General features: G+C 42.8%; 2 protein-coding genes across 8 annotated transcripts; both read right to left on the reverse strand.

Moving 5' to 3' along the window:
• Nucleotides 1–347: 347 nt before the first annotated feature.
• LOC118423009 (28S ribosomal protein S31, mitochondrial-like) lies at nt 348–10,853 on the reverse strand. Its single transcript, XM_035830903.1, has 9 exons — nt 10,786–10,853; nt 7,018–7,161; nt 6,722–6,899; nt 6,380–6,639; nt 5,321–5,389; nt 4,348–4,434; nt 3,840–3,907; nt 1,772–1,909; nt 348–844 (listed from the first exon to the last, which is right to left on the reverse strand). The coding sequence occupies exons 1-9, from the start codon at nt 10,851–10,853 to the stop codon at nt 612–614; spliced, it is 1,245 nt and encodes a 414-aa protein (XP_035686796.1). The 3' UTR covers nt 348–611.
• Nucleotides 6,703–14,473, reverse strand: LOC118422495. 7 transcript variants are annotated; one of them, XM_035830113.1, is made up of 5 exons: nt 14,302–14,473; nt 11,364–12,726; nt 10,786–10,955; nt 8,444–8,518; nt 6,703–6,824 (listed from the first exon to the last, which is right to left on the reverse strand). In XM_035830113.1, exons 1-2 carry the CDS (start codon nt 14,367–14,369, stop codon nt 11,520–11,522), a joined length of 1,275 nt encoding a protein of 424 aa, XP_035686006.1. In that variant the 5' UTR covers nt 14,370–14,473; the 3' UTR covers nt 6,703–6,824; nt 8,444–8,518; nt 10,786–10,955; nt 11,364–11,519. The 7 variants fall into 7 exon arrangements, with proteins under 7 accessions (XP_035686006.1, XP_035686004.1, XP_035686007.1 ...); XM_035830111.1 differs by having other exon boundaries at nt 6,703–6,827; XM_035830114.1 differs by lacking the exon at nt 6,703–6,824 and adding an exon at nt 6,859–6,896.
• Between the last annotated feature and the right edge of the window lie 628 nt (nt 14,474–15,101).

Genomic DNA, 15,101 nt, shown 5'->3' on the forward strand with positions numbered 1-15,101 from the left:
TAGTGTGTCGGCGCCCTTTCGCATACAATAATCTCATTAAAAACCCGTTTTTCAAGGTCTCAGTTCCGTCTTTCTAACTTAATTTTCGCGGTTTTCACGACAATGGGAATTGGCTGACGGAAAAAAATTTCGAGCTGGCTAGAGCCCTGACCCGGTGCCACCGAAAAATACCTTGGAAAATACAAGGGGCCGAAAACTGCAAGAAAAAAACCCAGCCCATTACCTGATCCACGTGTTCTCTCTTCTGCTGTAGGGTCAGGTAGGGGTTTTTGGAGAGCCCTGTTACGACCAGCTCCATGAAGTGCCTGAAGTAGCCACTGAACAGCTGTCAGCCAATCAGAGTATTTACATGTACCTTAGTGTTGTTCTAAGGGACTAAATTTGTTATCTAGTCATTATTTTGCTTTAATTTCTAAGTCAACTCTGCTGAATCATACCATAGGTAGTGTGGCCTATCACAATAACAAAGCTCATTGTTCCCAACCACATATAATGTATTTCATGAGATAATATTTCAAAAATCAGATAAAGGTTACCCCACAGATAAAGGTGAAGTAGTGTTAGCCTATCTTTTGTTCCTGACTAGATTTCCTAGGTTGTCAAATAGCAGGTTATGCAGTCAAGGAACCTGACGCTCTAAGAATGGGCTCCGTTTCTTGGAAATATTTCCGGAACCAGTCCACGTGTTCTCTCTTCTGCTGTAGGGTCAGGTAGGGGTTTTTGGAGAGCCCTGTTACGACCAGCTCCATGAAGTGCCTGATGGGTCCCTTCTCTGGGAAACCCTCTAGTAGATCCTCTAGGAACACGTGTTCATGGAAACCAACTGCTGCCTCTTCTTCCAGACCTGAAAGACAAAACAGTCAAGCTATGTAACTACATGCACCAAACATGGACAAAAAACCTAATATGCTTTATGCCACAAAATTGAAATTCTTCTTCTAGAATTTTTGAGAGAAAATAAATGAAGCAAGAGGGTAGATTGAAAATGAAAAATATACCAACTATCCTGACAATCTGCCCTTTTCGACTTATAATGCTTTGTCAAACTTTGACAAAAAAATACTGCTACAGTCCCCCCAAAACACTAGAAGGCAAAAACATATCCTCCCCTCAAAGAGCTTTACATGTACCAATCAAAAATCATGACCATAGCGTGTCCAGAACACGAGATAAAAAAAAAAAGAAGTTCCACTGTAGTACCATGATATGCCATAAGGGGGGCAAAAATCTAGTAATCATTTCAAGGTCTCATCAAGACCTACCCACATACGAAATATTAAAATGATCCACCAAGGTCTGCTCCAGTTATTGACATTATAGACAGACACATACATGGACACGCACAATCAAAAACATGGCCTTCTTGAAAAATGTAGAGCCTAGGAAAACAAATGTTATGTTTCTTGTTTCCCTACCTAACCCTAATCTTTTTTTTGGGGTGGGCAGTGGAGTCACATATAGCTTCCAGTTAGAATTTTGATTCAGCCAGCTTCCTATTGAATTAAAAACACTGCTTGTCCTATCTAATGAAGGATAAATGTATCTATTATGCACAACATTCAAGTTAGTCAATTAAAGACACTTGGTGTCCTCATGCATTTCAGGTTACTTTGTTCAACTGTATTGTAGTATGTCACACTAGAGTTTTGGCCAGCCTAAATGAATTAACAAGAAAAGTTAATCCGAACATACCAACCCTAATTTTTTCAGAACTGAAAAACAAAACAAAACAAAAACATTTTTGTTCCTAGGTCTAATAAGCACTCCCTACCTTGGTCATTCTGGATGGGAAAGGTCCACATCTTGCCTTCTTTAGTCCACTGTATCATCTCCTCAAACCCGTTACGAGGAGGACGGTCCACTTGTGTCTGCAGCTCTGCTTTCTGCTCCTCATCCCATAATGTAGGTGCTGTTAGAGGAGAGGAGGTTCATTTGTTCAGACCTTTAGGTTTCTCACCAGGATTTTTGTCACAGTGTAAGGGGCACCCTAGCAAGCAGTTCATAGAGGATGGGAGTTCAAGGAGGCTGAAAGAAGACACCGACGGCATGTGGCCATCAGCAAACAAGCCCCTTGAATTGAACTCTGGATTTTATCGTAATAACGGCACTGAACTTTAATCCAACGCAACTTTAATCCAACACTTTTCAGAACCCATCTGTCAGTCAAAAACTAGCTCCGGTGTGCAAATTCTGTTGAGTGCTTTACAAAACCAGTAAGGTATACGACTTAAAACCTTGTAGGTTTGAGCTCACAAAGATCGCATGTTGCAGTGACAAGTTAATCAATCTTCTGGTATGTTTTCATGCTGTTTATCAAGCCGTGGGAGGAGGGCAGCGACTGTAATTTCAAGCAACCCTACTCTTCGTCCTCACATTACACATTAATCATCACAGTAAATATAGCGAAATATTAATAAACTGTCCATCCAACACAACCAACATGCCTTGAACAGTCCCTCTTTAAAGTACAGGACCAGGCTTTGTTACACAAATTCAGTGGAAATCCGAACACGCGCCATTTTGAATCATATTTCAGCACGCCCCTTCACCCCTATTTTTGAAAATGATCACATCCAAAGGCCAGTAGGACGGATCTCACTGGCGATACCAACAGCCCCACATGGGGGACGTATTGTAGGGAGTTTGTACTGTGTTTTGCGAGTATATTTTTTGGGAACCATTCACAAACAACGTATTTTGCCACCATTTGCTAACCAAACAACGGATGGAAAGTTTCATAGAACGTCATAACTGTGTAGTAGAACAGCAGAACGGATTTGCCGCTGGTTGATGCATTTTGGGGCCGTGTTTTGATCGCGGCTATCAGCAGTTTACCGACATGCCGATTTGCCAATTCAACCTTGAGTAAGTGCCTGCCGATTGATACAAATTTGTCGTTGTAAATATGAAATCCATAGATAAACAGCCTTGTTTAATATATTATTGTGTTGGATTAAAGTTCCACTGGGAATAGAATCCCAAAGGACTTGCTATCAGTTACACTGTCTTTGAAATGTTATTTTCTCGTGACACAACAGAAAGTGGCAGACCAATGCATGTGTAGCAATGGCCGGGGAAACATAGTAAACAATGCACTAAACAGTTTCCAGAATGCGCTAAAGCCCGCTTGTTTATTCATGGTTCAGTTTGGAATTTGCTGGAATGTGTTGGATTAAAGTTCAGTGCCGTTAATTCCCAAGTCTTCCAATAAGTTTATGTATTTTGTATTCAATTTGCACATTTTTTTTGTATTCTAGTCTACATTGTCTTTGTCCTTGCGTAGTTGTTATAGTCTGCATAGACTGACAGACACTAGTAGTAGTAGTTGCAGTAGTAGCAAGCAGTGCAGGCATGAGCAGTGTAGGGGGGCTGGGGCATCCCCTTGAAAATTATAAGCAGGTGTGAACATTAAAGGGGGGTTGGGACATCATCTCCCTGAAAATCCTAATCCTCAGAAACACTATTTCCTGCATTTTTAGAGCCAAATTTGATTAAATGAAGGCAACATATTTATTCTACCTTAAAAGTTTGTTACAAAACAACAGAAAAGGTTGAAACATATGTAGCGTAGAGGCCCAAATCAAATCAAAGTATAGTAGATTCCAATCACAGTATAGGGGGTACAAATCACAGCATAGGGGATACAAAGCACAGAGTAGGGGCCAGGCAAGAACTCTGCCCTTACAGGGTAGTAAAGAACTGTAACAAACATGAAGCACATGCAAAAATTGGAAATACTAAGTTTATAGCTAGAATGTGATTGTTTATGAACAGTTCCTTTAAAATCATGCAAGTCGTGCCATTATTTGATCTGCCTGAAAGTGTGTAAGAAAAGTTACCATCAGGCTCCCAGCTGTTAACCTCCTCCTGCATGAAGATTCCCAGTCGTTTCCCCTCAAACAACGACCTGCAAACAGTAACGACAATGTCACAGTTTCTGTACTGCCTGAAATGAACTGGTGTGCTTCCTTGTATAGTTCGTGAGCAAATTTTTTCATATCATCTTTCCAAAGACGTTGGTAACAATTCTGGCTTTTAAGAGTACAATTAGGCCAAAAAAAATTCTGGGGTAAATTCCAGAATAAAACATGCTATATTCTTTTACCATCCACTTCAGTATGGTCCTTCCAAAGTATTGTTTCCATATATATATGTATGGTAATTCCTTTGATGTTATTTCAGTTGACTTCATATTTTTTTTCCATTTTGATCCATTTCATACTTTATGAATATACTGTACCATTCTGTTGTACCGTTTTGCTGTATATTCCATTTCATTCCATTGCGATCCATTTCACAGCTTCTGTACACCCATGCAAATACCTCCCCTAACACATGTACACATACCTCCTCTCTTTCCTGAAGACTTGCTCTGATCTGGGCTGAGTTTGTCTCGTCTGCTGAAATTCCTGACGAAAGTTCTTCACCTCCGACCTAGAAACAAAACTGTACACTTAACCTCTAGTAATGGGTTAACCCAGGGTTGTAGCCAGCCTGAAATCATTTTCAGTCCCCTTGATTTTGAATGGGAATCCTATCGAGCACCGAAGGCTTGGCGTGACGTTGCACGTCATTTCTAGGGGGTCTGGGTCCCAGAAAATTTCTAAATCAAGACCCTCTGAAACACTATTTCCTGCATTTTGAGGTGCAAATTTTGCTTGTAGACTAAGCTGTTCAATGGCATCTATTTTGGTGAAGAAGAACACACGGGTTTCAGTTTTTTTAAGATCTTTACATATCAATTTTTGTCTGTCCCAGGGGACGGAATGGGGAAAACTTTTTTCAGTCCCCAGCTGCAAAATTCCTTCAAAGGACTGAAGGACAGGTGCTGGCTACAACCCTGGGTTAACCTAAGAACTGTTTTTTTTTAGACAAGGTTGGACAACTTTTGAAAAATTCACTTGCCTTATAATGTAAATACAGAAAAAAATCTACTGGCTTAACCATTCTATGACAGGCTTGAAATTTAAATAACATATCATGATGCAATGTTATATTCATATGACAGATTTGTAAGTCCTTCCCAAAAAAAGACATCATATAACCTTTCAAGAACATTCTGAAAGAAAAGGTCTATAAAAGGACATTTTGGAGAAGGTATCAAAAACAGGTTGCACTGTTATAAGACATTTCCTGCTCTACTGGCATGTTTATATTATATACTAAATACACACTACCAAACCAGGCTGTACAAAACACATACACTAAAAGCAGGACTCAAAATACTGGGGTTTTGTGCACCCAGGTGCACCCAATTATTTTCTGTGGGTGCATGAATTTCGAGTCCTGAAAAGTGATTAGCATTAGAGTGACCACTTACCTGTTCCCCCTGGTTGCATTCCTGTTGGTCTTCTGGCCTTGTACCACTCGTAATCCAGAAATCAGGTCCCTGGAACATATTCAGGAAGAAATGAATGACTCATATGTCATTGAGGAAATTTCATTTCGCTGCCTATCTTATATGAGAACAATTGCACTATGATCATGATTTCAGCTATTTGTACTCACATACATACATGCCTTCGCTTGAGTTTCTCTGTGCATGAAAAACATGTGTAATACACACCTATAAAAAGTTCTTAAATGGGGAAAATTTGCTGAATGGAAGGTGTGTTGAATTTTTTGCATTTTGCCGCTTGCAGCAGCAAAATGCCTTGTCGCCAGAGTAGTTGCCGTTGGAATGAACGGACCTGTTCAATCCATGCCGAACATTTCTATACCTGTTAAAACAGGCATTTTATGTTCGCACTAGCACAGTGGGAAAGTTTGCGCATTGTAAACCAATGCACCGGGTTCGATTCCAGGGAGGGAAATTTTTTTAACTGTCTTTTTTTTTTCTTTTTTACATCCATTAAAATACTAATTTTTACATCCATTGGAATACTAATTAACAATACTTTTGTATAGAACATTAAAACTCACCTTTGCACCTGTTCTACTTCTGCATTTTTTCGATGTTGGGATATTTGAATGAACGAACCGTGAGACGTGCATACTCTGCATATATGTCGTTCTAACTTTCCATAAAATGCCCATACAACATCTATATCACAGAATTACACAAGAACAAACTGATTTTCTCGAAAATAACTGCATACTGTATGACAAAAAGTTTCACTAAACATATTCATTTTCATATTTCTGGACATAAGTCATTTGCATATTTGTGAATCTCTCCATGTGCCCATATCAGGTTAGTTACTCTGTTCTATTTATATGACATTCTAATAACTAGAAAAAAAAGTTCGCAAACCTTGGCAAAATGCCGGCTTTTTAAAAGCACTTGTTTGGGTCATTGCCGGAAAAACAGGAGCGGTCGAACGGCATTTCCAAGAACCAATTATCAAATATGTGTGGCCTAGATAAGGAGATGGTATACCCCAGACTGCTGTTGTCTGCAGACGTCTCTGCAGGCGTGGCTGCGGACTTCGCTGCGGACGTGGTGTCCTCATGTCTCCTGAGCTGCTGCAGGAGTGCAGACTCCACCCTCTCCCCTCCCCCCAGACTGGAGGCCACGTCTTTAGCTGCTGCCACCAGTCGGGGATCCACCTCTCCATCACTGCTGCACACATCAACACAAATGTTACCAATGTTAGCTGCAGCAGCAGTGCAGACTCTACCCTCTCCCCTCCCCCCAGACTGGAGGCCACGTCTTTAGCTGCTGCCACCAGTCGAGGGTCCACCTCTCCATCACTGCTGCACACATCAACACAAATGTTACCAATGTTAGCTGCAGCAGTGCAGACTCTACCCTCTCCCCTCCCCCCAGACTGGAGGCCACGTCTTTAGCTGCTGCCACCAGTCGGGGATCCACCTCTCCATCACTGCTGCACACATCAACACAAATGTTACCAATGTTAGCTGCTGCCACCAGTCGGGGATCCACCTCTCCATCACTGCTGCACACATCAACACAAATGTTACCAATGTTAGCTGCAGCAGTGCAGACTCTTCCCTCTCCCCTCCCCCCAGACTGGAGGCCACGTCTTTAGCTGCTGCCACCAGTCGGGGGTCCACCTCTCCATCACTGCTGCACACATCAACACAAATGTTACTAATGTTAGCTGCAGCAGCAGTGCAGACTCTACCCTCTCCCCTCCCCCCAGACTGGAGGCCATGTCTTTAGCTGCTGCCACCAGTCGGGGGTCCACCTCAGCATCACTAGAGTGGGGATGAACACCAAAAGAAAAGGAGATGTTAGCAGGGTTCTCATCACAGTTTCTTCACAGTATAGGAGCATGATAGTTCAGCAAAGCTACATGGCAATCTGTGGAAGGGTGAGTCTTGTAGGGTTGTCCGTGGCGTTCTCCCCTTGAAGAATTTCGAATTTGTGACCCTCAAAAATACCTTTTTTTTTGCATTTTGAGAGCTAAATTTCATGAAATAAAGCCAATTTTTTGTTACTTTCTTGGGCTTTGTTACAAAACAACAAACAAGCCCACAACTCGGGCTGAAACATGGCATATTGGCCCAAATCAAAGCATAGGGGATACAAATCACAGCGTAGGGGCCCTCTAATATACAGATAATCTTTACCAGACTAGTAGTAAGTAACTGTGAGAATGGATAAAATCATATTTTCTAGATGATAGCCGTTATGGCCATTCCATAGGCGTCTATGGTAATGCCTCAAAATCATGCCTGACTGAGTGTGCACATTTGCGCATTCAAACTTATGGCTTTGTACATAATTTTTGACTAGTGTAGGTGCACCAGTTAGCGTGGGTGCCATCTGGAAAGTAGTTTGCTCCGGCATCTATTATACACTATATGCAATCGTTTCTAGCTCTGACAATTATTATACACTATATACAGTCACTTCTCTGCTGTTCTGTCTGGAATCCTTGACCATCTTAGCATTTGGAATCGTCCAAATTTTGGACAAGGGCACTGATTGGTCTCTATAAACATGAGCGAATTAAGGAATGGGTTCCAGCGATTGTTCAAACTGGCGCCCTGATGCCCAAAACTCCCTCCGTCTGCTTGTGAGAGGCCTGTTGTCATCAAACTTGTGCTACATAGAATCCATTTCTTAATTTGCTCATTAACTGACATCAACACCAAACGAATGTGCAGGTCTCTAGTTGGGTAGCAGAAGCGACCATCAAGCAAACTAGCTACCCGCTGCGATGGCACCCAGGCTATGCACTAGTACAGGTGATCCGTCATATTTACGAGTCAGAAAAATAAGGAAACCATTCATGTATTATTATCTTAAAATGTTGAAGCTGACTATGGACAATCAAAGACTTAGGGTCCATCACAATTTTTCAAACCTTTAAAAAATGTGTGTCAGGTCTTGTGATGATAAATATCTTGTGCTTCTTTTCGTGCAACCAATACACCTATTCTCGAAAATGAATTTCAAGCTCTGTGGGCATTTAACTAATATAATATAACTAATATAATATTCACCTTGAATATTAAAACTACCTGTACATACCTGTCTGTTTTACTGCCACTGTCCTTCTTCAGTAAACATGCTGCAGTGTGGACACCTCGTCTGACACAAGACAACCTAGGCACAAATACACACGTTAGGCCACAGCAAGTAAATTTTATGGATGACACCAGCACGCGCAATAATTTTTGCCTGATTTCAGAAGAAAATAAACATGAATTTTTTTGTCTGCAAGAATGGTCAACATGATGAAAAAGTACCAAATGTGTTATAGCCTAACAATTGTACTTGTAAAAGTGACACTTGCGTGGTACGCAGGACTGTAGTTGTAGAAATGGCACCAATATGGAAGCCATGACTGAGTGTTTTTTTTTTTCAATTTCACCCAACTTTTTTTTTCTAACCCTATCGCACTATTTTTGCAGTCTGCAGAGGATGTCATCCATAAAATTTACTTGCTGTGCTTTATCAAATATACACATTATTAAATATATACATCATTCAATACACACATCATAAAATACACACCTTATCAAATATACACAATGATATTATCGAATTCACACAATATCAAATACACACATATCAAATACTTGTACACACATTATCAAAACACAAAATCCAATACACAGTCGAGGTGGTTTACTGAGTTTGCAATACAAGTAAAAATTCAAACAAACAAACAAACAAACAAACAGGCAAACATGCTTTTGTAAATCTCCAAGCAGATGTGAGGAAATGTTTTCCAAGATTAGAAAACACCCGAACATCTACTTAGAGATGACCTTTTGTAAGTGCGTTTTGCAGCGGTTGTTTTCAAGGCTTGCTCAAGGCAAATATACAAAAGTAACGGTCTCCTCTGTCAGCACTGGAACACCAGTGCTGAAGTGGTCGTCAGCACTGGAAGTCCAGTGCTGAGCCGCCGTCAGCACTGGAAATCCAGTGCTGAGGCAGCTTCAGCACTGAATGTCCTCCTGTCAGCACTGGAAATCCAGTGCTGAGGACGTTTCAGCACTGGAAATCCAGTGCTGAGGACGTTTCAGCACTGGAAATCCAGTGCTGAGGACGTTTCAGCTCTGGAAATCCAGTGCTGACAAATATTCCGCACTGGAAACCGCTGAGTGCTGAAGCCGCCGACTCTAGTGACACGACTCAAGGCGGCATGAGCTGCTGTTTACAATTATAACAAAATTAACCTGTCTAAAACGTCTTCAATCACGTTAGCAAGTATACAAAAGTAACGGGTTCCGCACTGGTGTTCCAGTGCTGAATCAATGGGTCGAATCGGCCTCAGCACTGGTTTTCCAGTGCTGAAGAAACGTCAGCACTGGTTTTCCAGTGCTGAACGGCCTTGTTGCAGTGCTCGCCAGGAGCTGGAAGCCATCATCGAGGACTACCAGGCACCAACGCGCCCAGCACAAGCTCTAGGGGACTGCCTTTTCCTAGAGATACACCGCCATCTGTTCGACACAAATAACAACGAAGACTGATCTGCTGTCTACAATTACCCCGGCCCTTTTCAGGGCCACCGAAATGATTCCCGAAAGGGCTATATCTATCACATTCACACAATTCAATAAAAGCTCAAAGTCATGGCCTCTTTTTATTCTTTCATTATTAAATAAAACTGTTGTTGTCAATGTCATGTGTAATGTCAATCTCCGCCAAACAAGGTAACAAGTCGAAAGGAAATAACTCAGCCGTACGGACGCATGCTACGAATGAATATTACGTTCAGCACTGGAACGTTCCAGTGCTTTATAATCGTCAGCACTGGAAGCCCAGAGCTGACGTTTTTTCAGCACTGGTCTTCCAGTGCTGAAAAGTTCCCGAGCACTGGAAAATCCAGTGCGGAACCCGTTACTTTTGTATATCAGCACTCGGTTCCAGTGCTGACGACCTTTGAACTGGCTCGCCGCCTCGCCGCCGCGAGTTCAGCACTGGTACCCGAGTGCTGACGGCAGTTCAGCACTGGAAAACCAGTGCTCGGAATAGTTCAGCACTGGAATTCCAGTGCTGAGGGAGCTTCAGCACTGCAACAAGGCCGTTCAGCACTGGAAAACCAGTGCTGACGTTTCTTCAGCACTGGAAAACCAGTGCTGAGGCCGATTCGACCCATTGATTCAGCACTGGAACACCAGTGCGGAACCCGTTACTTTTGTTTTCAAGGTTTCACATCAGATTTCAACGGAAATTTTAACGTAATCCTCCCAAATTTATGGATACTAAGTTTAATATACCCGAGTGCCCCCCCACAACACCAACACACAAACAAGGTCAAAGCTCTCGCTTCATTCTGCAGCCTTTATGTAAACTTTACATGGTAACAACATACGCACAACGGTGCAAAGAGATTATAGTGATATCAATATATGATATAATACCTCGCTCCAAGGCTAAAAATCCGCTGTGAAGTCGAACTGACGAGGAAAAACGTGTGCCTGGCAGCCATCTTGGAGTCTTCGAACTTTGACCTGTCGTGTAGCCAACCAAGTGTCGTCTTCCTCGGACCTGGTCTTGTTGCCAAAACGTCCTGGTGCCTCAAGAAACGTGACTGAAAAACGTTAACAACAACTTGACTCTGAATTTGGTCTAGAAACGAATTGATAACGTTAATTTGAACATCCAAACAATGTTGCTGTGATTACATGCACGCCACCTAGTAAAATCATGATGAACTGCAACCCTTGCATGCAGTTTGGTGTTTACTGATCGAGTTTTGGTACCGTATATGATCATGTATATAGACAGCCTAAGTAAAAAACATTTAGATACAAAATCATGCAGTCAATTTGCATGATCAATGATATTGCTTATCAATTTTAATTATTCATAATTCACTGCATTCCATGATAGGTGCAACTGAGAAACTAAAACTTTTAGGAATGCAAAATTATGCAAATCAATGAGAAAATACTATAACTAAATCATTAGTTATGAATGATGCGAACTTCATGCTCACTCGGGCTCCATATTCCTCTGCTTCGGATCGGTACTGGCTCTCCCTCCCGCTCGGGAATCGTCACTCCCATATTTGTCAGATTTGTCACCGTACTCCTCGTCACTCCGGCCCGACCAGTGCCCCCGGTACCCCCCACCCCGAGGCCGATCCAGTCTCTCAGCCTCCCACGAACCTGACGGCATCGTAGTGCTCTCCGCCCGGGGTAGTCAGGTAGGCCAACACTAGCGGGGTGCCTGACTCCTCGCCCTCTGGCGGCAGCACCATGACCTGCATGTCGGTGCTGGTGATCAGCACAACCTCTCTAGACGTAAAATCCGCCAAAGCGATCGGAAGGACGTCTGCTACATCCGAGCACCAGTGGCCCCGCCGTGCCAGCCTGTCCAACTCCTGTTGGAACGCCCAGAAACCGCCCGGTACCGCTACGCAGAACTTCTCACTGTGAGCCCTGATGTGGTGCACTAGGTCTTTACGGAGCTGCAGGGCGGTGGTGTCAATACGGGGTTCTCCTCTGCCGAGTTGTCTGGCGGCCGCACCGAAAAAACAATCCCCGTCCCGAGGCACTGGGTCGATCTGGAAGCCTGCTCTTGCGATGTTCTTGAGGAGTATTTCTTCTCTCGTCTTCGGGGCGAGTGTCTTCGGGACGAGTGTCTTCGGGACGGGTGTCGTCTGCCCGCGTGATGGTTTGGGCGGGGAAACGGGGAGGTCGATGACTGATTCGAAGGATCCGGATGACGTGCTAGTCTCAGTATCAGACTCTGTCGTTAATGTAGAGACATCTGAGACGTCTTCAGATAAGCTGCTACTCTCAGACTCTGTCGTTAATGTAGAGACATCTGAGACGTCTTCAGATAAGTTGCTACTCTCAGACTCTGTTGTTAATGTAGAGACATCTGAGACGTCATCAGAAAAGCTGCTATCTCCAGAGAGTGCGTCCTCGTTGCTTTGCGTGGTCTTCACTGAGATTTCGTCCTCGTTGCTTAGTGTGCACTTCACTGAGAGTGCGTCTTCCTTGCTTTGCGTGGTCTTCACTGAGACTGCGTCCTCGTTGCTTAGTGTGCACTTCACTGAGAGTGCGTCTTCCGCGCTTTGCGTGGTCTTCACTGAGACTGCGTCCTCGTTGCTTTGTGTGGTCTTCACTGAGAATGCGTCCTCGATGTTCTGTGTGGTCTTCACTGAGACTGCGTCCTCGTTGCTTTGTGTGGTCTTCACTGAGAATGCGTCCTCGTTGTTCTGTGTGGTCTTCACACTTCTGGGCTGCTCAGGCCACGCAATCTTCCTGGTCTTCAAATTCGAGTCTCGGTGAAGGCATCTGAGTAAGTTTTGTTTCACCTTCCCCGAGCGTCTCTTAACCTTCCTTTCGAACCTGCTTTCACAGAAAAATATCCTAACCTCATGAATCTATTCGGATATGTAGATTTAACACATGATTAAAAAAAGAGAGAGGACAGTCTTGTCAACGGTATAAAGGTATATTAATGAATGAAACACAGAAGACGAAAACAGAATCGCAGAAAAGTAAGCCCCTGTGTGGAAACGTGACCGTAACATTATGATGTGGCTATTGAACATTTTCTTTCCATATATACACGTATAATCACGACCGTAAATAGTAGTTTTAAAGGTTGGCGAAGCAACGAATGTTCTTGGTAAAGACGCTTCGGTTTATTGTATATATTGTTTGTTGTCCTCTGGTTGTCTTACTGAATGTAACACGTTTCGTTTTTGTTATTGATGTAGTGGGCCCCCTTGGAAATCAACTTCAAACAAGTTGAAGGGGCTACCCACATGTTTTGAGATGAATAAATAAATAAATAAATCAGTGTTCCTATATATGACCAACACAAATTTACTACAAACGGTTCTGTATAGTTCTTTGCTGTCTTTTTTTATTCAAGTTGGAGGGCCACGATTACAGACGCATTCATATTGACAAACTTATATCAGCGTCAAACTTATATCAACTATACATATATACAAAAGACATCAATACAAAACTTTAACAAAATAAGATGATGACCATACATGTACTTGTAACAAAATGTGATCAACTTAATTGATATGCATGAATACATTATGAAAATGTTGCAATGCTATGGGAGGCCTAACACGTACAGAGTCCTTAACCCAAGGGCGGTCAAATTCAACACATTAAACCTATAACTTCAAAGAGGTTGAAATGCTTAGTAATTAAGAATTTTGAGTGATAGCCAAGATTTGGGAGTACAGTACTAGTTTACGGACGATGAATACTTTGTGTCCTGTGAGTCGAGTTAGTTTGCTGAAGCTAAGGGCACAACCCGCAGTACGTGCAATTACGTGCTCTCTACGTGCCAAAACATGGACAATCTTTCGAGATCCGTAAGTGTTATAAGTACCGCCTCCGTACGAACTCGTAGGGAATCCGACGGATTTTGGAGCACGCAGACACCCCGTAGAACTTCACGTGCAGGCAAAACTTTGTGTGCCATCGGGCTGTGGATTCGCCCCCCGTACGTGCCCGTACGGGCGACGCGCCTGCCCTGTACAGTCTGAACGTTTTCAGAAATACGTGGCAGACGTGGCCAAAAAACGTATGGGAAAATTGCACGTACGGCGGGTTGTTCCCTTAGCTTGATGAGAGTGAAGCGTTCATCGGAGTACGTAATGGGGGACTTGTTCTACTTCTAGCTGTCATGACAGCAAAGAGGAAACTTTAGCTATAGAACTGATGAAACGTTGATATTTTCCCTTCGTGTTGCTTACGAATAAACAATCCTACTATCCATGTATCATTATGGGTTTTTATACACAATATATGAAGAAGCTATACCTTTCGTCTGTTTACATTTCACACCACAAAATTATCCGAGAACTCAGAGTACCTTGGCAATGTTGAGGGAGTGTATACCTAGCGCTTTGGAAAACTTTATGGTAATGTTTTCACATAGGATTTACTTACCAGGTCTCCTTGGCTTGAGGCACTGGGTCAAAATTCACTGGGTGAACCTTGGTGTTCGTACACCCCATAATGATTGTCGATCTCTATGATATAGAGTAAGTAAATCGAAAATTTCTAGATAAGCGTTGAACAAGCGTACGTACGCGATCTGTATGAGTCGCTAGCGGCTTGTTTACCTCGCTAAAACAGTGTTGACGTTCCACGGTAACGTTTGTGACGTTCCGGAACAATTTTTTAACACCGCGAGCTTCCCATGATGCTTCGCGCATTCCAGAAGTCTTTCGTAACAAAGTTGAACAAGTTACAGTTACTGTATTTTCTACACCGCAGGTAAGTTGGTTTCAGCTCTTCCGTTGTCAATGAATTCCGAAGTCCCAACAGAGTTTATGAATGCATAACTGCAAGTATGACAAGTCTGCAAAGTGTTAGGTGTTTACTTCTATTTTCAAGTTAGGAAAGCGTCACATTTCCAAAGCGGGGCCCGACCGGACTGTTTGTGGAAACGAAGAATAGAAATGTATAGTACGTAAAACTATAAATAATGCCTACGTCTATTCCCTTTACGTCTTGAATAGTTTGGTGTCTTTTATATCATATTTTTCGTTCCCGGAAAGCTGCCCGGCCGGGCCCCGGTTTGGGAACGTGACGTGGGCCTTACGGGGCGACATACCCTTTGTAGGGGAGCAAAGGATGAGGCATACACTATGTGCTTGCCTGGCCATGGTTAGAACTGAACGAGGACAGACTGGGGTCTGTCCCTTTATTGAATGCTTATTATATTAATTAGAAACATATGTGAG

The sequence above is a fragment of the Branchiostoma floridae genome, chromosome 9, assembly GCF_000003815.2.
Source record: "Branchiostoma floridae strain S238N-H82 chromosome 9, Bfl_VNyyK, whole genome shotgun sequence".
In the NCBI taxonomy this organism is placed as follows: domain Eukaryota; kingdom Metazoa; phylum Chordata; class Leptocardii; order Amphioxiformes; family Branchiostomatidae; genus Branchiostoma; species Branchiostoma floridae.